Source organism: Halichoeres trimaculatus, unplaced genomic scaffold (genome assembly GCF_033239565.1).
Source record: "Halichoeres trimaculatus isolate MK-OKI-2021-1 unplaced genomic scaffold, fHalTri1.1 fHalTri1_scaffold_3, whole genome shotgun sequence".
NCBI classification, from domain to species: Eukaryota; Metazoa; Chordata; class Actinopteri; order Labriformes; family Labridae; genus Halichoeres; species Halichoeres trimaculatus.
Window position 1 is genome coordinate 24,563,731 of NW_027437181.1, and position 21,755 is coordinate 24,585,485.

General features: G+C 39.7%; 1 protein-coding gene across 3 annotated transcripts in view; it reads right to left on the minus strand.

Annotated features, from left to right (window-relative positions):
- The window catches only part of LOC141787447 (talin-2), a 113,952-nt gene that overhangs the window by 36,025 nt on the left and 56,172 nt on the right, over positions 1-21,755 (minus strand). For all 3 annotated transcript variants that reach the window (XM_074665828.1, XM_074665829.1, XM_074665831.1), the window contains exons 4-19: positions 20,859-20,956; positions 19,620-19,749; positions 18,485-18,637; positions 18,216-18,358; positions 17,934-18,061; positions 17,519-17,582; positions 17,306-17,410; positions 11,534-11,689; positions 10,519-10,620; positions 9,029-9,105; positions 6,976-7,156; positions 6,608-6,721; positions 6,377-6,485; positions 5,706-5,914; positions 3,672-3,770; positions 896-1,063 (exon numbers count right to left, since the gene is read on the minus strand). In XM_074665828.1, the coding sequence (XP_074521929.1) occupies positions 896-1,063; positions 3,672-3,770; positions 5,706-5,914; positions 6,377-6,485; positions 6,608-6,721; positions 6,976-7,156; positions 9,029-9,105; positions 10,519-10,620; positions 11,534-11,689; positions 17,306-17,410; positions 17,519-17,582; positions 17,934-18,061; positions 18,216-18,358; positions 18,485-18,637; positions 19,620-19,749; positions 20,859-20,956 (2,036 nt within the window). The remainder of the gene's footprint in view (positions 1-895; positions 1,064-3,671; positions 3,771-5,705; positions 5,915-6,376; positions 6,486-6,607; positions 6,722-6,975; positions 7,157-9,028; positions 9,106-10,518; positions 10,621-11,533; positions 11,690-17,305; positions 17,411-17,518; positions 17,583-17,933; positions 18,062-18,215; positions 18,359-18,484; positions 18,638-19,619; positions 19,750-20,858; positions 20,957-21,755) is intronic.

Sequence of the window (21,755 nt, forward strand, 5' to 3'; positions counted from 1 at the left end):
AACAGGTGACATGAAAGGGCTCATCTTCACAGGGGACAGTCATCAAAAAATGGCCAGTTTATTGTCTTTTGCTTTGTTTTTATTATTTTGCACATGTTTATATTTTATATTTTAATTGTACCCTCATCATCAATGAACATTACACATACCCTCAAACTAGAAGCCAATGGCTTGCTGAGGGATCTAACATGACCACATAAAACAATGAAAGCTAAACATACAGTGTGTAACACAATCATTAAAAATCTTTGCAGTAGTCTAGTTATGAAATTACACAATATGTTATGCTGAGAACAGGAAAAGAAGTAAAAGAAAAACTCTGGGATTCAGCAGATGTTTTTACTGCCTGCCATGCAAGGAGGTGCAGGTTTGTTTAGCGAACGTAACAATTCAGAACGGGAGCCAGGAGGCTATTTGAGCTAATTAGAAGCGTGTGGGTTGTACAATTAAAGATGTGCAAATATAACGAGGGCACAGGGTATTTAACTGGGCCGTGGTGCATCCTGATAATTTCTCCCTCTAAAAATTCTTGTTTTTGCTGTGGATGACTTGCAGGTTACTCGAAAAAAATATGTCTGTGGCAGCTGAACCTCAATAGAAAATCTATTATGACAGAGAATGAAAAAATTCGGAGGTTAGCGTCACACGCTGACTCTAACAGCATTTACAATAGCTTCCTAAGTCATGCTCCAACACCACTGGGTGTTTAATATTCACATCCTTGACAGAGCTGACATTAAAAGCTGAAAAATTACACCACTGAGCTTTTGTGCATTATATCTAATAGATGTACTTTTCCTGCATATTATATAAATAGTTAAAGGATGTGAGTCATTTAGTACAATGACTCAGCACTCTGGCTCATTTGTACTCTTTAAATGACTTATTCTTGTACCTTTGCACATGCCACTAGTTGGGAGGTGGACAGAGCACACTGGGTGGCCGCAGCGATGACCCGGTTCTGAAGCACAGTGTCCTCGGCGACCTGAGCCACGTTTTTGGCCTTCAGCACCAACATGGCGGCAGCGTTGGCCACTGCTTTGGCTAGATTCATCAGGATGTCCTACAACAAGGGGAGAAATAAGGAAAACAATGTACAAATCACCTCATCAGCATTGGATCATTTTGAGGTCATCTCCAGACATGAATTCAAAAATGGGATAAAGCATGATCCACTTTTCATCCAGCTCTAAATGAGAAAGGTATCATCACCCTATTAAAATAATGGCCAAAGTCATTTTTAACCATTTCAATCAAAAAAGGCCTTCACAGTGGATGGCTGTTGACGTGCCCAGAACACGGTGTGTCAATCATGTAACATTAAAGAATAAAGTGACTTAGAACAACTTTTCTAGCATTCTAGTCTGACTTAGGCAACTTTAAACCTGGCTTAAACTGTCCTGTTCCATAATGCAAACTCAAAACTGAAATCACCCTGAGTTAAATTAAACAAATGTCAGGTTAATCAAACTGGTCAGGAGGTAGCCCCTTTCCTCACTTCTCCAGGGCTTCTTTGCTGTATCTTTATTGAACTTAGCCCCTTTCCAATACCAAGTTTTGACAACTTTTTGAAACCTGACCATTAACTGTCCTTCAGTTCCATAAAACAAACTCAACATGTAAATAACTCCAACCTAAATAGAACGAATGTCAGGTCAATCATATGCTGAGTAGGCATACTCATACATCTCCAACCAAAAAAGCAAAAACATTTCTTTAATTCTATAACTTTGAAGGGTTTTATTGCCTTATGTTAATTTATGTTTGGTTACAGAAATAAGTGGGCTAGCCAGGAATAGGTAGCTAACTAGAAGTAGCTTAATCTGTAGTTAAACTACAACCTGTGAAATTTAGACTAAATTACTACACAACATTATACCCTAGCCTTCATGATAGTGAACCTAATCACTCACCAGTAGAAAATGATTCAAGAACCATGCTTACAGCTTCTTCTGCACTAAAGATCTGTTTCTTCTTGAAGCAGTCGCCATCATGAAAGCATGTTAATTCACCCAAGTCACACATTTTATTCTGAATAATCCAGAATTTTGACTTAGGCTAGAAATAAAATGGCCTAAGTCACCCTGTTGACATAGGCCATTGTCCTATAGGACAGGGGTTCCCAAACTTTACTATGCCAAGGCCCCCCAAGCATTTGCTTCTGGCCGGGAACCCCCTTTGGAAACAAACAGAAAATGCTTCAGTAAATGAAGACATGTCAACTTTAAGAATGTATTTTTTAACTTGTTTTCACTTTTTGATGATTATTGCATTTGTTTAGAACAGATAATTATTAAACAAAACCCAGACTCACAGAAGTAGGTTGTTGCAAAAGGCTGAAGGCATTTTAGGGCTCTGTCAGCTAGGGATGGTACCAGTACCGGGCAATCGGTACCAGTACTCGACGGTATCAATTTCCGGTACTTTTTTGTGTTTATGTGGTAAAAAATATACATTTGTTTAATAATAAAGTACTTTTTAATTTAACACATTTATTCTTCAATACATAACCTAGTGATGCTGTGTTAATGTCCAGCATGGAAAATCGACTACTCTGACACTCCCTCACAGTCACAAGCATGCATTCAGCTACCTAAACATGGTACCTTTTGGTTTTATATGAATCGGTACTCGGTACTTTTGATAGAATTCGGTTGGTACCAATAAAAGTACCTAATTCGGTATCCATCCCAACTGTCAGCCGATAACGAATACACCTGTCTTACATGTAGCTAGTAGTTAGACAGGGAAAGAGCCTCAAAGCTAAATTCAGTTTTATAGATAGCTTAATAATTAGCACAAAATGCCAGGTTGACACAGATCATGACATCATTATGCCGAAATTGCAGCTGTCAGACAAGGTACGGTTAGGATGCAATTGGGAGCATGTGAATCCGGCACTCTTTGTTTTGTAAGTTCACGACAAATGGTTACAAAAAAAAAAAAAGTAAAAATGAATATAGGTATAAATGAAAATGAATAAATAAATAAATAAATAAATTATATTTTTTCCCTTCCCTCCAATTTTCTCTCTTGTGCCCTCTGGCGGCCCCCACTTTGAAAACCACTGCTATAGGGCATAAAAAGCATGGTCCTTTTATCTAAAGATTTTGGTGATTTTACCAGAGATGTCCAGCATTATCAAGAGATGATTTAAGCCAAAAACTCATTTTCGTCAAAGACTGACTTAGGCCATTACTATAATAGGTCGACGATATGTCTGTGTTGGTGTCCAACTGTGCCAAGAGAAAAGCTTATTTGTTCAATTACATAAAAAAGAACTATACTACATGACTCTTATTGGTGAGTTGTGTTAAAAAGTCTTATTAAAAAAAACTTTTACCTTATTCACAACTGTAAAATCATCCTAAATTAATTCCATATTAAAATGTATATTGAATATGATTGCTGTATGGTAGCCAGCAGGCTCTTTGTCTAAATTAAATACTGAATTACATCAGCAGGCATTACAACATGATAGAATAATAAAAGCTTCGATTAAATCTCATTCAAACAAGTTCAATAGAGAGAAACTTTGCACGACAATATTTCTATATTTCCTTGGTTACCATATGTTTTCAATTAACTGAGTAATCCAAGGCCGAGCTTTCTCTGTTGGTTTCATTGAGTGTTATGATGATGATAAATGGCTAAAAGTGTTGCATCAGTACCTGGAATCTCTCGTCCGTCTCGTTCTCTCCAATCTGGCGCAGGAGGTCTCCACTGGCCTGCCCGATGCTGCCTGCTGCTGTCAGCACAGTCTGTCTGGGCTGCAGACACACACACACAAACACACAAACACATAGAAGACCATCAGGATCCAAAGCTGCATTGAGCTACAAAAACTAGATCAAATTAAATCTTGGTACGTGACTTCTTGTTGGCCTTTACAGTAATTAACATGAAGCATGTTGTCTCCAAAATACAACATCAGCATCATCTGAGTTTCTTAAGCAGTTAACATTCATTCCTTTGTCACACGGTGTTTATAACTGCGATGAAGAATGGGTAAAGTCTATCAGCCTGCCTCATCTCTTCTTACCCCTGGCTTTTAGGATACACGTTACCTCTCATGCATAATGCACAGAGCTCAGGGTTGTCCCAAAGCGAGATAAGCCTGTGCATTATGCAGATTGGCAGCCATTAACTGAACAGAACATTAACTTCACAATGATACTTCCACAACAAAACAGAAACAAACTCCTAATCGACCTCAGCGAGAACATTACAGTCCAAGCACACACAGACATTATTACCACAAAATGAAGCCGCTCTACAGATTTTTTAATGCAGGTTTTTTTTGTTTCTGTAAAGGCAGAAATATTCAATTTAGCCTGAGCCTGATCCCTCCACCTTGAAAACACTTGGAAAATTCAGTTATCCGAGGCCAACCAGCAGCACAGGATGTAATATAATTAGATGTATTAGTTTTGAGGATGAGGAGAGACACTCCATTATTAACTGAACATGTATTAATCCAAAACAGAACTCTTTTGCTGGAGATTTGGTTATCTTTTCAGGTTATAATTGGAATGAAAAATACATCATTGTGCTGAGTGTTTTAAGTGATACAAATGGTGTACTGTTTGCTTCTTGCTTAGGATCAAACTTAGATCCAGGCTTCACTTTTGCACACTATTTTATATCTGTGAAAGGTCCCATGATATGCAAAAATCACTTTATTAAGTCTTTTAGTGAAATTTGTGGGTCTTTGGCTTTCCTCCCAGCCCACAAAATGTGATATTTAATGACAAAACCTGTACTTAGTAGTGCTTGTGAATGTAAAATCCAGAAATGTGCCAGTTTCACTCAGTGAAACGGTGCATGTGCGTGCTAGTCACTTCATGGCTGACTGCTTTTCCAACTTTGGACAGTACAACAGAGAGCTAGCGATAGACTGGTCCTGAATCCAGGCGCATTACCAACCATCCGCCAACAAACTTTGGACCCTGGAAATATGAGTATTTTAAATGCTGTGTGCTGTAGAGCAGATGTAAGAGCTTTTCCTCAGTGTCCCCCTCTGCCTCTGTGTTAGCTTCAGGATGCTAACTTTAGCTGCAGTTAGCCTGTTGTTTTAGCCTGTAATGTTACGGTACACGAGCTTCGCTGTTTTCTAAACATTGTGCATTCGGAGCTTGTGGCACCGCACTCAGTGACGCAGAAGGGCAGGCGGTATCAGCAGTAGCTCATTTACATATGAGGGTCACGCCCACTAAATCAGACTGTTCTGAACAGAGGGGCTATGAGAGCCTGGAAACAATGCTGCTGTGCTTGATTTATTGGCTTTTTGGACCAAAACATGTTACTACCATTTCATGAAGACATCAATGAACCATATTAAACTGCAGAAAAGGAGCAGAATGTGGGACCTTTAAACCTCTTTAGTAACCTGCATCTCCATCCATGCATTCCATTCTTTTTCTGTATTTCTGACCCAAGTCGTCTGCCACTGTTTCATATTTCAGAACCTAATTTTTGCTGACAATTATTATCCTCGGGACAGCTGTTTTTGATTTGTGCTTGAACATCAAAAGCCAGGACTACAAATTTTATCATCAACATTTTCAGGGGTGCAGTAGTGCTGGGGACAAAGGAGAGAACACTGATTTGATGATGGGTTTGGAATATTACAATGCTGTTATACAGAAACACATTAAAGAAAGTGTGTCATTGCAGTGTTTGGAGGTTTCTCTGCCTTTTTGTACCTCTCCAGAAGCCGGCTCCACAGCCTTTAGTAGGTCAGACACAGCCCCAGCCAGCGTCCTGGCAGCCCTCATCAGATCGTTTCCTCCACCAACATCATCCTCCATGAGAGCAGCCAACAGCTTCACACCCTTTGACATTTCTGTCAGGTTGGAGGAGATGGTGGTGATGGCACAGCCCACTGCTGTGTAGTCCGTGTCTGTTGGATCACCTGAGTAATGGAACAAAGCACAGAGAAACAAATGACTACACTGAATTAAAATAACACTGTGTGAGTCTGTTTTAGCAAATAAAAGGCAGATTATTGTGTTTCTACCACTTCTAATGTGAAGTGGCTCAGAATGGCACAGATCCAAAATTTACCAAACCACAGCAGCATTTTAGGAGGCTATTAGATTTTATACAGGGCCCACAGTTATGTTAATGAACATGGGACTGCTGGAAAGGTTCTGCTTCAAATCCTTAATTGGTTAGATCATTCTAACTCTGCAGAAAACAGAACCTCTTAAATCTGCTTGTTAAACTGTGGCCACGTTCAACACCTCCTCTAGCTTCACTCAGGCTGCAAAATACATAATGCAGGCAGACTTCAGTCATTGAGTATTTTATTTTAACTAAGCTGAACAAAATCTAAACAGAAAACTTTCTGCTGAGTCACGTTAGAGCCACTGACCAGCTGTGAGGTTGACAACAGAGGCTGTTCCTGCAGTGATGGCGTCCACCTGCGAGTGGATCTCGTGCTTTGATTCATCCATCTTGTTCTGGACCCACACCTTGGATGCCTGAGTAAAATATGGTACATCGTATTAAAAACCAAACCTTTGTGAGCATAAATCCACTAAACATGGCTGAAATTTTGTCTGCAGCACAACTCTTAATCACAGTAATGATCACTGTACGGTACCATGTCCTGTCCCAGGGGTGGCAGGTCGTCGACTTCTCCAAGGTCGATCTGGGCCTTCTGCACAGCTTGCATACTAGTGTTAATGGTGCCCATCAGAGCCTGTTGTGCTGAACTCTGCAAGTACAAGAACACAAAGATGGGTTGTTTCAGAAGCTGTGACCCCTCTTCAACTGTAAACAAACGAAGGAACCAGCTGTGAGAAGGGGGGAAGGAGATCAAGTGAAGTATGGTGGTATTCTCTCCATCCACAAGAAACTCTTAATTAATGACACACTGTACATGACATGCTTCCTGAGCATGAAAAGAAGGTCATCCATGAATGAAAAAGTTCCCCAAACCCCAAACTGGGGACATTTTGTTCTTCTTACCAGTGGGGGCATGTGTCCACGGTGCATCTGACCCATAGTGATCTGCTGTTGAGCAGATGGCATGGTGCCCATGCTGAGTGATTCTGTGCCGATGGAGCCGGAGCGGATCACCCCTGGCAGCGCCACTGAACCGTGCTCCGCCCGGCCTACACGATTAAACTGTTGTTGGAGGATGGTTGACCTGCGAGGGAATGAGGAGGTCACCTAATCAGCATCTTTACATTTCAAAACATTACTTTTTCTGATGACAATAATTTAGTGAGATGGCACAACAAAGCAGAGAAGAGAGTAAAACTGTTGAGCCCCATTTACTAACAACACTGTAAATTCATCACAGAAACTGAGGTCAAAGTGTCCTTGGATGATAGAGTCTGATAATCAAAGGGATTGATTTAAACGCAGCGTTGACCAGTGGAGAGAATGAAAGGTTTGCAAGCACACCTTCTAATTTGGTTAATATAGGCTCAGTGGCCTTTATTACCACTGGGAAGGAGGTGGAATATAAAATGTGGGGGAGGGGTGATTAATCATCGTCTTCTCACCCACTCAAATTACTGCTCTCACAGCTGTTGAAAAAACAGTTCCAATCTCTCTGAAATGCTGCAGAAAATACAGAGAGGAGACTGTGACAGGCTCTCCACGTGAGAAAAAAAAACGGTTAGGTTTTAACAGCCGCAAGGTTTTATCACTGAACTCTTTATCGGCTGCATTGTGCAACAGTATCTCCTTGTAAAATTATAATCATTCTTTAGCACACTAACTTAAATATTTGTCTTTTAAATCACTAAAACGTCATAAAGGAGAGTTAAAATGAGGATTATTGGCTTATCAATTTCAGTTGAAAAAAAACACTAACAAAGACTGATACACACTGAACACAAGAGCAAAGTAGCTCAAATAGCTGTGCTAAAACTGCTGTAATGAAGCATCAATGATTGGAAAATGACTAAAAGAAAAACATAAAGAGGGAGAAAAAAATCTTTGTTTCTGTGCCTTGTCTGTGTGTACAAGTGTACTAATGGAAGAGCATTGTTGTTATATTCTTCTGTGACAGCAGACCACAAACACCACACAGACCCTCTCTGCAGTCGTCCCATCGTGTACATGCAGCAGACAAAGCTCTGTTTTGTTGTTCCTCAGATAAAGCTGTCCTGAGTTTGGCTTGCTGCATGTTTGCAGTATTAAAGACTTCTTGCCATCAGCAGCGTGCACAAGCCCAGATAAAAAAAAAAAATCTACACAGAAAAACAATTGCAGCAAATTCTTTCTGAGTTGAAAGCAGGAAAGCAATATCAATTGAGGCTAGACAGGAAAGAAGGCTTCAGTTACGCACTGCGAGTCCGCTGTGGATAAATGTGGTAATACACATCTAATCAGGAAATGTCCAAAAAGAGCCTTCGCTTGTCCAGGGCGGCCAAATTACCTCACATAATGATTATCTTTCAGATAAAGTCCGGCTTAGGAGGAGTTCATGTATTAAAATGAGATTCTATTAAATGGATTTGTGAACTGTGGTAAGGAGGAAATTGAAAAAGGGCTCAGTCTGTTATTGTGTTCTGGGACAATAAAGCAATAATGTTGTGTGCTGTTATTTTGCTCATGGAGTAACCATCATCATACACTCTTCAGTTCAAGGACTACAACATAATAAAGCAGAGTAAGGGTCACATGAGGAGTACTGTAAGGATTAGTCGCTTCTATTTAAGAACAAGTTTGCTTTTCCTCTAACTTCATAAGTTTTCCCACAGGGGGTTAAATAGTTTTTGTACAGCATTTTAAAATGTTAGCAACAGAAAGAAGTTTTTTTTTTCTTAAAGTCACAAGATTATTATTATTGTGGCATTTTGTTGGTCTAAATGCTAACGGTAGCATGCTGTTAGCTTGGAATGACACTGAAAGAAACTGTTTTTTTTCACACGTAAAATAGTTACTATTTCACTTCAGTGTGTAGCATAAAAAACATTTTCTATTTGTCACATTTCAGGTTCACTAGAAATGTGATTTTTAGCATTTTCAAAAAAATATAGTAGCTGAAAATACTTGACCAACATACTTTTTTGGTGATACAGATTCTTCAAGCATGGTGGACTCTTCATCACCTTCCAGCCCAAAGCGGTCTTTGCTTTGCTTCTGCAAAAATGAGAGGAAAAAAGAGAAAAAGTCTCAGAATGAGAAAAGACAAGAAGAAGAACAAAGAGAGGCTGCCTCCAGGTATCTTTCAAAGTTTGCAAATTTGATTTACATAAAAGAAAACCTCGACCCAAACAAGTCTGAGCGAAACATTTTGTTTATTCTACTTTCTAGCTTTGAACAGATGTCGTAAGGTCAATCAAAAATAACTTAGGATAAATCTGTGTGGAGGAAAACAATGTATCACAATATGTATTTATATGTATACTTAAGTGTTTTCTAGATGTCAAGTGAGGAAGTTTAATATTTCTGTAAACTTTCTTTGCTAAGAAAAGGAATGCAGAGAAAATTGTGATGCTCTATAAAGTTCCGCTTCCAGCAGTCCAGTTTGGATCAGTAAAACCTGATCTTGTTTGCGTTTCCACAGCTAACTGTGCCACCTGCAACCATAAGCTGCTTTCTGACTGGAAGTCGATAGCCGCGTCTGTTACATATTACGTGACGCCATAGCAGCGCGACACAGTGAACCTCGCGAATAAGTCTGACAGAAGAAAAATGTGAAATAAAGAGCAACAATGGAAGAAGTCCAGAAATTTGTCCTCTTTATGATTTACATGTGGCCCTTTGTTACAAATTGCGATAATCAAGCTTTGTTTCAGAGAAGGCTGTGTGCCACAAGGAGAAATACAGCTGCTGTCACATGGTAAGTGACAATATTTTTGACCAGTCAATGGACTGCAGAGTTGAAGCTCCACCTTCTACCTTCTGTGTTGGATCAGTAATGTCTGGCACTCCAACAGAAGGGTCCCAAAAAGTGAGACAGTACGGTTTGGTTATTTGGGAATCTCTACCGGAATTAGTCAGTAGAAACACAACAAAATGTATGCAGTACCAAGACAAACCGAACTGAACCAATGGGTGGAAACGGGGCTTAAGACTACAGTCAAAAAAGAGTCTTAACTCTTCTGTGTTGATCTGGCCTGGTGGTTAAGTTACATGTCCCATGTACAGCAGCTATTGTACTTAAGCTGGCGGCATTGGCTCAATTCCTTCCTGTGGCCGTTTCCCACATGCTACTCACCCTATGTCTCTCCTAGTGTTCAGCTCTATCCTCTTGGAATAAAGGCATAAAAGCCCAAAATCAAATATAGCATGGTCTAAACCTAAAGTTACTCTGGCTCTTGGTTTCTTCAGTTCTGGCTTGATAAAAGGAACAACAAATGCTTGTGTGATTGGTTAACACAACTTCCTACATCTTTCCAGGTGGGCACAGCTGCCTTTTGTTCTCATTTTATTTCACATCAGCCGAATGACACAGCACTCAGACTACATCAAGCGTCAAGAGATGTGACACGTCATTTGCCTCAGGGGGGAAATCGATTCATCATGATTCATCTGAGATAAATGTCTCACCTTTTTCAGGATGATGTCGATGTATCCTGCAATGAGCTGGGAGATCTGTTCTCCTTCAGTGGTCTGTACAGAATAGTAGCTCTCCTGGTACTCCCCGAAGTCCTTCACAAACACAAAACACACTTTTTTCTTCTAAACATGCATTTTATTCTTGACTGTGGAAAAAAAAAAATCCTCTGCAGTGCTGGTGCAGTGCACATGTTGAGGATTTACTGCAAGGATTACTGTGAATCCATGGAGCTGGCTAGTTTCAGATGAATGCTACACATTGTGTTGGGTGAAACATATGCAGAGTCAGATTAACCCAAGAAGCATCTTGGAGGATAGTTATTGCAGGAATCAGGGTGAAAAATGTAGTGCAGTGTTTCCTAAAAGTGAGTCTGAACATTTCTCTGATTCATGTGTATGAAAGAGAAGGTGAGGGGAAAAAATCTAACAAACAGCAAATTAAAAAATGAAACTCAATATATGAGCAACGAATCAAACCCTTTACTCTGCATCAAATGCCAGTGTCACAGAAACGCATGCCCTGAAGCACAAAGCACTCAGCTGAATTAACAGGAAAAAAGAAAGCCTGTTAATTTAATAGAGACAGTCCCTCTACCAGATCTACAAGATTAAATCCATGTTGCTCACTGACTCTGGGTGCTGACACAAAGGAGGGATATTGACAGGGAAGACAAAAGACTGAGTTCAATACCTGGAGTGCACAAGGGAATGAAAGGAGAAGAGGACTGAGCACTACAGTGATTGTTTTATGGCCTCTGCAGAGAAGAGATGGGTTCGCTGGGAAGCTGTCGTTTTTATTTACTGCCCGGGACACAACACTCAGTGTTGGAGGGAGTAAAAGACAAAATGGGTAAAGAATAAAAGAAGACAGAAGCCCCAGAAAGTTGAGAAAAAGAGATTTAGAGGGTGCTTCTACGTTAAATTCTTCTGAAAAATCCCACAGAAGTCTGTGTTTAAAGCTGTGGTGTGGGTGTCAAGTGTGTGTGTGAGTGTGTGTGTATCTCACCAGTGTGAAGCTCTTGGGTGAAGCCGCCCACCTCTTCACAGTGGTGAGTGGCCACTCCTGAACCACGTCTTTGGTCCTCTCATCCACTCTCATCACAGACTCTTTGGTGATCCCCAGGAGCCGCGGCACCAACTTGTTCTTACTCTTCATCTTTTCCTGCGAGGCATCAAATATGTTACATTTATCAAAAAAACAGACAAAAACACAGATAAGACCAAAACAGAAACAAATCTGGAATCAACATTCAAAGGCAATCTGCAACATTAAGATTTCCTCCATCATATAACTCTCTGACTGCTGCATCATTTTCCACGGATACAAACATTTGTGTTTATTACCAACACGGGTGTCACTGCTATCGCTGACTGAAAGTGTGATATGTTCAGTCAGAGAGTTTTCATTTCATTTTATAGCCTTGGCAAGACTGGTTTATGGGGTCTAAGTCTCTCCTTGTCATTCTTCAGTTACACTTGATACCATAGCATCAAGATATTTACTGTACAGGGAGATTTTGATGAATCTGTGAAGTAATGAGTTTACCTTCAGCTGAAGAGATCTACATTTTGGCTGTATTCATAAAAAATCCTCTACTACTTCTGCACTGCCATGTTCACTCTCCATAGCCACAATGGTACCGCTGATTGGAGGGCTGAAAGGCAGAGGGACGCTCGTATTTTGTTTGCATATCAAAGCGATATAAAGTGACTTGATGGCAAACTAAAGAGTGGACAGTGATCTCTACATGGTGTGTACACTTATACCAAAGCTGGTGTCTCCTCAACCCTTTATGACCTACTATAGCAGGGGTGGCCAACCTGTGGCTCGCGAGCCACATGCGGCTCTTTGCCTTTCGGTGTGTGGCTCTTTGATCCATTCATTATTGTTATGAGTAGTGGTGTACCAATCAATCTAAATTATTGATATATTGATGTTGTGATCAGTATTGATCAATACTTTGGTGATGAGATTGATACTTAAGTTTCAGTTTCTTTTCTCGACTTGCACATGTGCTCATAGCTATCTAGATAGACAGATGGATGAGACTTTGTCTTTTCTGCAGGATAAACAGAGTCTTGTCTTAGACACGGCATTGAAGCATGCTTACAAATGCAATAAATGTCACTTCAAAATTTGGAAGTGTATTGATTTCCATCTTATGTCCTTTCGTTTGTGTGTGAGAGGAAGTGTGTTTTTGATGTGGCTCTTTGTAGTACCACAGTATTTTTTGTGGCTCTTGGTCTGTGACTAGTTGGCCACCCCTGTAATATACCCAGTCTACCAGTCTATCATTGTAATGTCATTTTTTGCATAAAACTTTTGCTATATATCAAAGCAACCCTTACATACCAAACTTTAATAAAATGTAAAGACTTAGGCCCAGGCAAACTAAATAAATTGCTAAAAAAAAAAGTGCAATAAATCATAGAAAACTAAAAGTTTCACACATATTTTACCAAATGCAGAAATGTCATGGTTAATACCTCAAAAATGTAAAACAAAAACCTAATAATGTTTATTAAACTTAGGAAGTGATGTGACCACACGCAGTCTGGACCATAAGTTTTTGTCATTTACCCTTTTTAATTTATTGGAAAGACATTATTGGTAAGAAAACAGTGCTCTAGGGCATGTTGAAAATGCAATATGAAAGTGTGTCTCCCCAGATTTCATAAGCAAAAAGAGTGATTGATTCATCTTATCTTGTTTCTAATCTACCACCGAATAAAACTTGATATTCAAAACATAGCACCAGCGCTACGCTAGGCTCTTTGCAATTTGAGCTTCACAGAGGAACTATTGGCTTGGGGTTTATTTTGGCAACCCCTGTGGACAAAGGATTTCCTCCTCTGTGATTCTGTCTTGGACATGTATGTGGTGTGTTTTCTGAAGAAAAAAAAATCCTCCTGCTCTTTTTGACTGCAAGTCAAACCACTTAATGCAAATCTTTGTAGTGAAAAATGTAAACAAAGGCGCCTGCAACATGCTGTTAACCACCTCATCAGATATCTGCCCTCTCAGAGAGAATAAAGGAATTAAAAAGGAGCTGAAATTATCACTCTTTACTTTGGTGTTTGTTCTAGTAGGTTATAAAAGGCACCCAAATTAATGTATTGAGCTTTAAATGAGCTAAATTATTGAGTACAGTTGGCTGTGGCTGCAGAAGTTGACAGCCTAGCTTATGCGCTGGTACCTGACTAGTTTCTGGGTGAATGGGTCAACTAATAAAATATCTTTCTGGTAAAAGCACTTCTTTTTTACATGCTTCTCCACAAGCCCACTTCAAAACACAAAAGATCACTGAGGAAATTAAAGAGTTTCAGAAGGACTTTGCCAAATTAGTTCGGGGAAACAAAGCATGTAACACCTAATGTTCTACTTGGGTTAGATAATCTCTGTTAGTTTTCCTTGGTTTGTAAATGAGCCATTAATCCACACTTTACACTTCTTTAGTTTAAAGTGTTTTAATGCCTGTTCTAGTTTATTAATCTCTTAATTTTTCACGCCGTCAGTCATGCCAACTTCATCCAACATACTTTTATAGAAAACCCATCCTGGACTGCTACAGCATGCAGACTCTTCCAGTACTGCCCCTGATTCAGATACCAGGTCTGGTGCAATTAGCACTCATAACACTGCCTGCAGGTTTATTGGATGATTACTACCCACCAAAAAGCTACAAGTGCCCTCATTTTGTCTGCCGGCATCAATTCAGCGCTCTCTCGGATCCACAATTCTCAGTCAAAGCTCTGTATGTTTTGGCATTGGTGTGTAACATCTCTCCTTTTAATTTTCTCATTTGCAGAAGACCCTCTGCTCCGTTTGAAGCCAGGCGTTTTACAACAGATGAAAAAAGATTAAACAAAAACAGATGAACAAACCTCATAATGCAAACAGAACATTTTAAATGTGAAATTTTATTATACCCATTTACATTTTCTTTGATTTTTCCAGTTTCTGAGCCTGCTGAAATAGCTTGTTGTTCAAGCAACATGATTTTAATTCAAAAGCCTAACAGCTCAAATTTCAGACTTTGCTGTCACAATGATCTGCCAGGAGGGGTATTCATCTGTCTCACAGTGAAAGAAGAAACTTTTCCCGGTTAGTCATTAAAGCGTTTAGTCTTAATCATGTCTTTATCTGCCTGTCACAAACTCTCAGCCTTCCCCTGTATTCACTAAGCCTCTGATGTTGTTCTTCACTCACTGCTTAGCAAAGAGAAAGGGTTTCTTCAGGACCCGCAGTCGGTCAGCAGATGGACGGACCGTGATGAGCTGTGACGTGAGGGCAAAGAGGTGAGGTGTGTTAAAGTCCTGCACAGCCTGTAAACTCTGTGCAGGCCTCCAGGGGGTTATGGGTTAGAGGTCTATAAGCTGCATTTTTTCCAGGGTTTATTTTTCAAAATGCTCCTGCTCCACTGGATTACACTCGAAGGTGGAGGAACTGACAAAGGTGAGCCGGCACAATGTGAGCAGATCGGGGAAGGCACAGATTTAAAGGAGGTGGGGTGTGTGCGTTTTCACAGATTAAAAGGAACAAAAGGTGAGGAACAGTGCGATCTTTCAGGAGCGAGCAATGCAAGCTCCTGCAAATGACGATTTAGAGGCGGTGTTGGAGGTGAGCGCCACTTGTTTTTTAGACCTCATTTCAGCTCACAACCTCTGGTGCTGAAAGCTGCTGATGAAAAGCCAGGACCTGCCTGGCAGAGAGTCAGTAACTGCAGCACGAGTGACTTTTTTTTTCTCTACAAGCAATTACCCCAAAAATGATGTCATTTTCTCTGAGAGCCCAGCAATGTAGTCAGAAAAGGTGAAGAGTGGAAAGTGATTTATCGCTGTAGAGAGGGACGTTTCCCATCATTCTTATGCAGGATGTCCTCTTGGCCAAAAATAATATGAGGTAAAAAAAAAAGTTATTTGTCACTCTTGTCAAAGCAGTTATGCTGGAGCTTCAGTTGGAGAGCAGTAAATTGGTCCTTTTCAGTGGACATCTGCTGGCAGTTGGACTTATTTTGGAGAGTTAGTGTCCCAGGTTTGCCTGTGTGATGTCTCCCAGTCTCCCTCATTCAGTCCACTTCCTCCCACACTTGATCTGAAATAATTTTTAGAGGCACACTCGGCTGCACAGACACATTTGGTTTCCTTCCAGGGACAAACTGAACTCCCTGTAGAAATGCTGCTGCAGGGGTGTGTGAGCGAGGGAATTAGTGACCGAGAGAAGGATGTGTAAGGGGAATGCATGGCGTGAATATACCCGAGGCTTTCAGAGAGGGAAGATGGTGAATTATTAGTTCAGTCATATAAAGAAGCAAGTATTATTATCTCCACCAAGGAGCTTATGTTTTTAGGAGAGTTTGTCTGTCCGTACACTGCAAAAGAAGAAAAAAAGCTGAAATGTTATCAAGTGTTTTTGTCTTATTTTCAGTAGAAAATGTCTTTTTAGACTCAATATGAGCCACATTCGCCTGACCAGTCCAGAAAAAAATGTCTGATTTCAAGTTATTTAAAGACAAAAATGAGGTTTGAATTGCTTGTTACAAGTTTTAAAAAATCTGCCGACAGAACAAGAGAAAAGTTTCTTGTGTTAAGGCATTACTCTACTTTTAAGCAATTTTTCTAATCCCATTGGCAGATTTTTTTACTTGTGACAAGCAATTCAGACTTCATCTTTGTTTTCAAATAACGTAAAATAAGACGTTTTTCTGGACTGGTCAGGTTAATGTGGCTCAAAGCGAGCATAACAAGACAATTTTTACTTAAAATAAGACAAAAACACTTGATAAGATTTCAGTTTTTTGCAGTGTCTGTTTGTTTGTCTGTGAACAACATAACTCATAAAGTTACAAACGGATCTTGATGAAATTTTCAGGAAATGTCCAGAATGAGATATGGAAGAAGTGATTACATTTTAGAGGTGATCCGGATCACCATCTGGATCCAGGATTGCTCTAAAGGATTCTTTATCATTGTGAGATAGGGCCATTTTCACCATATGTGTATATAACTCCACGATAAATGGTTGGATTGCTTTGCAAAACAATAGAAGACAAGGTCAACATAATTTCTGAAGGATGTAAAAGTACGATCCAGACCCTGACAATATTATGGATACCAAGATCCAGAATATGAAATATGTTTTGGGTCATCATAATTTTCAACATTGTCAGGTAACAAATTATTGTACAAACCTGCAACTAACACCAAATTGTAGCAGACAGTCTGCTGAAAGGGAGTATAACATTAAAGTAGGACTAAAGTGTTGGTGACAATCACAATATGCCTCATGGAGGTCTGTGCTCTCTGAGTGCTTTTCTAGTTCCTAATAAATAAGAATCATTTTAACACTTTTGAAAAACAATTTCTGTCAAATACATCTCCTAAATTAAGCCTAATGAATGCACTGTAGATGTGGATTGAGGATTTGTTGTGGTTTTCATATTTTACAGGCTCCGTCCTCAGAGTCCCATTTGAGCTGCACCTTTTTTTCTCTGTGTATTTGACATTAGGAGCTTTGAAGGTTCAGGTGGACACAGACAATTTCTCCTCCTGCTGAGAGCTGCCTCCAGACTCTTTATCCAGTTAACACCGAGCCCAGAGAACACATTTCTAACTCAGGAGATAAAAGGCTCCTACAACACTTCCACTAATTCCAAAATCTGCTTCACTTCAGGCTGGATTTTTCACTTTCTGAGGGTAGATGATCTTTTTTTATTGAATAAAATGGTTCAGGGGGGGATTTAATTTAAATGCTCGCAGAATTAGATTTCCAATTTACCTTGACCAGGAAGAAGGAGACGCCGTAGGTCCTCAGAGAGCGGGCCAGTTTGACGTATTTCACCTTAGCTTCAATCTCAGTCATCTCTCCACAGTTTTTGTGCTCCTGCAGGTTGGATTAGACACGCTGTCAGTTTATGGACGATTGCAGAAAACTGTGAAATGAATGTGAAACTACAAATATGTGCTTCAGAAAAGGATAGTCTGACCACACCTGGAAGACTTTCTTCTCAGATCCTCTCTGCTTGATGTATTCTTTGGGTAGAAACTCCTTCAAACTAATTAGAAAAGAAAACACACAGATTCAAGTTACCTCCAGAATGCAAGTTTCTAGATCAAATATCAACAGACTCTGCTCCTGTTTTTAAAATAACACTTGCATTATTACAAGTTGATTAATAAATCTCTGGGGTTTGATTTGATCTGGAATTTTCCAGAGAGATAAAAAAATTCTTTTGACGAGGGGGTTAAGGCCAAAGTAGCAGCATAAAACAAGTTTCAGGAAGAGGAAAAAAACTTCGACTTTTACTGGAAGGAAATACAAAGAAACATGAATTACTACTGTTCAGTAACAGGATATAAAGCTTCACTTGTAAAGTAATCTCAGAACCTGATTTTTGGACCCTTACTCTAAGAATCCAGGTTTGTGTTTGAGCTCCATGTGAGGTCCAAACTGGATCTGGGCCTGAATGCCTCCGAACTCACACGCCTTGTCAAATGATACTGGATGAGAGCCGTTCAAGATGTCATCACGAGCCTGCGAGACGAATCAGATGAAAGGAAAGTGAACATTCCTCCACATGTTATTCTCTTCTGATTTCATATTTTAGCAGTGACTTGTTGCGTGTAGGTGATGATGTAAAAAATAATGATGCCACATCAACGGCTGTCAAAAGAAAAGACCTCCAGACCTGGACATAAAGCAGGTTGAGCTGGACAGGGTCTCTTGAGTCCACGTTCTGGTCTGAGTAGAAGAACTTGCGTCTAAGCAGCAGCGTCTCACTCTCCTCCACCCCTTGTTCTCTGAACGTTCTGCTGTGGTCCAGCCAGTTCACTGACAACACAGGAAGATGCAGGCATCACATCAGAAAACTCTTTTTGGGCAGTATAGACCAAAAAAAAAAAAAAAAAGAGTTTTTGCTGTTGAATGTCAGGTCAAATATAATTCAGCTACACTCACATTCATCGTCTGTGTGGAGCTTCGCCTTCAGTTTCTCCATTTTCCTCTCGTCTCGCAGCAGCGTTCTGTCTTTCTTTAGGGTTCCCATCCCATCCTCCTTCTTCTCTTCCATCGTCTCCTGGATCAGCGAGTACTCCTCGTAGTTTGTGATGCCTTGAAGTGAAAAACAAACAAAAGCAATCGGAAATGATGATTTGTCCTGAAATTAACTGATAAATGTGGAAAATTCTGAAGATGTTTCAAGTTTTTGTGATGCTAAATGAAGCTGTCTGTTGGAAATATATGTTATAAAAGGTAAGTTTGACCTTAAAAAGACTAAAAGATGTGAAAAATAAAAAACAGGAGAATTTGAGGAAATACTTTACTCTCGAGGTCCACAAATTTCATCACACTTAGGTAATAATTAGGCAAAGTTTTTCTTTTTTTAAATTAGCACATAACTTATTTAAAATGATGTCCAAATTTTTTGTTGCAAATCACAATTGGTAGGTTACTGTTTTTTCTCCAGTTTCCTTAAAATTTACTCCAAATTGCAAGGTAGGAAGGTGACGATTAGCAAATAATTAATTTGAAACTAAATCACAACCTGCCACAAAATGTTTTTAGAAGTATCCTAACATTTCTGCAATTTCCAGAGAAGCAGGTGATAAATAGCTGCTTAATTCTTGAAAACAAAAGTTAGGTTCATTGTTTCCTCTGATAATTACCTTTGAAATGTTCACTGAATAAAGCAGTTTCCCAATAAGCAGTTGATAGTTAGCTTTTGGCTAACTCTATTTGTTATTTAATTTCACCAAGTTCTTTAGTACAGAGTTTTTTGATATGCATAATTGAGATCACATGTGAAATGATAAACCTTTATGATTAGGCCTATAATGTTTTACATGATACAACTGAAGGCTTCAGATGTGATATTCACCAAGAGTGGGGTTGGAAATTTGCCTTGCCTGATAGAAGTTGGCCAGAAGTGATGTGCTAATTTTCACCAAATTCATATGAAAATTAAGGGGTAATTTCTGAGAAATAAGAAAAATCTTTGTCAAGTTATTACCTAAGTGTGATGAAATTTGTGGACCTCTAAAGTCAAGTGTTAACGTTTTTGATTGTAAAGATAAGGCTTGTAGAAGAGACGTACCTATTCTGCTGCATATGGTCACCAGCAGCTCTCCAACTGTTTTGGAGTCGTCCACCATTATGGTTTTAACGGCACCATCCAGCATTTTGATTTTCTGAGGCCTCTGCTTCTTCTTGTATTCAAGGATGTCCTGCAAACAGACAAAAGGCAGAGAGAAGAAAGATCAGGGAACACAAAAAAGGGACGAGAGGAATGCAGGAATTGAATGTATGAGTGACAGACAGAGAAGGAAGTGGGGGGGGGGGTGCTGAGAGCCCCCGCTGTGAAAATGATCAAATGCATCCAGGTTTGCGTGGAGAGAGGGGAGAGAATATAAGCCAGAAAACCTTATTTAACGGCTGCCTATCACAGCCCGCCGCTCTCTTCCAATCACAACAATGAGGAGAGATTTGGTTCAGAATAATTGGTCACAGTCACGCCTTATACCTGGGCTGCCTTTGGTGGATTTGAGGAGGAGAAACCAGTTAAGAGTTGCAGATGTACAGAGGGAGAGCACTACATGACCAAAAAAACAGTCAATTTTTGGCCGCGAGGATCGGAGGCTGGCAAAGAATCTACAGCTGGGAGGGTGTTTCCTTCAAGTCACGTTTAAAAGCTTTCTTTGATTTTGACATTTTTCTTGATATCAAATTTCAGTCTGCGCTTACATTTTCTCATTCTTCTCTGCCATTACTGAACTTCTGTGAGGCTTCAAAGCAGAAGTTAATTGAAAACGGTGTCCTTTTACTTTTACCACAATTTTAGATTGTTTTCCCTCCAATGTAAAATGCAAGGAAATATTAGAGCCACATTAAAGGACAAATGTTAAATTCTTAAAGAATAAAAGTGTCATATAACAGACAAGTTGCAACAATGGAAAACATAAAGACATTTGGAATAATTAGCACTTTCTTCCCTAATCTTTTCAGATATCGCACTTTTAGTAATGAAAATCAAGAATAGAGTTTAAAAAATATCTTCAAACTTCACAAGATGCTACATGTTTTTATACCAGTGCAGGTGGCTAGTGGCTCTTATATTACCCTTTAAAACAGCAGAAAGGCCAACCATAGACTTTATTCACGACTCCTTCTCATTAAATAACAAACTACTTGTTTGTTGATGTTGTAATATGGCACTTTTTGAATGATTTTTGAGAACAAGAAACTTATTTAAGAGCAATTAGAACACCTGGAATCAATGGTTCTGGTTATGGTTCAGGTTCACTGTGTGTGTTTGTGTGTTGGTTGATAAACGTACCCCATTGCGGAGCATGTAGTAGTCCAGTGTCCTTCCAGACTCCAGCCAGATCCCTTTTCTAGGGTCTTCATCTGACAGAAACAGGCCATAGTCTGAAGCTGCAGCAGTGAGGAGAAACATCAGTGGTGAGTCATGGTGTCAGGATTAGCGAACGTAACGACAGCGACAGCAACAGAGGGACACCAACCCAACAGATGGTGAGAGTCAGAAACAATTAGTCGTGTTCGTCTTATCCAGGTTTGAGCATGGAGCAAAATCATTCTCATCTCCTCAACATAATGAGAACCCTGGAGTTGCTGCTTTCAGTTTCAGGGTTCTTCTTTTGTAAATAAAATAAAAACATATTTTTAAAGTGACTCTACTTTTAGTTTATGGGATTAAAATGTGTAACTGTGCGGTGAGGAAATCTCCAGTACTAAAATGAATTACAACTTAACTATAAACCTCAAGTAGTGGATAAGTGAGGCACCAAACTTGCACATGTCTACCAGTGTTGATTAACATGCACATGATTGATGTTAACACAGATTAGCACAGAACTAAGTTGAATAGATCTACCCAATGGATGGGCCTTTTGTCACCAACATCCCATCTAACTAGATTTCCTTAATTTTGGGGGATCAGTGAACGGCCCGTCCTTACATATGAAACCTATCTTATATACCTCTGGGAAGGTCTGACAGCCAGCCATTGTTGCTTTTTGCTCTGAGACCTCAAACTCAGGCTTTTTAAAGATTGGTGATTGGCCAGAAAATTGTAATCAGTGCACCCATACATCTAATGTTTTAAAGGTCCCATATAATGCAAAAAACCCATCTCAGTAAAACTGTGCATGTGTGTGCTAGTCACTTCACTACTGACTGCTTTTCCAACTTTGGACAGTACAACAGAGGGCTA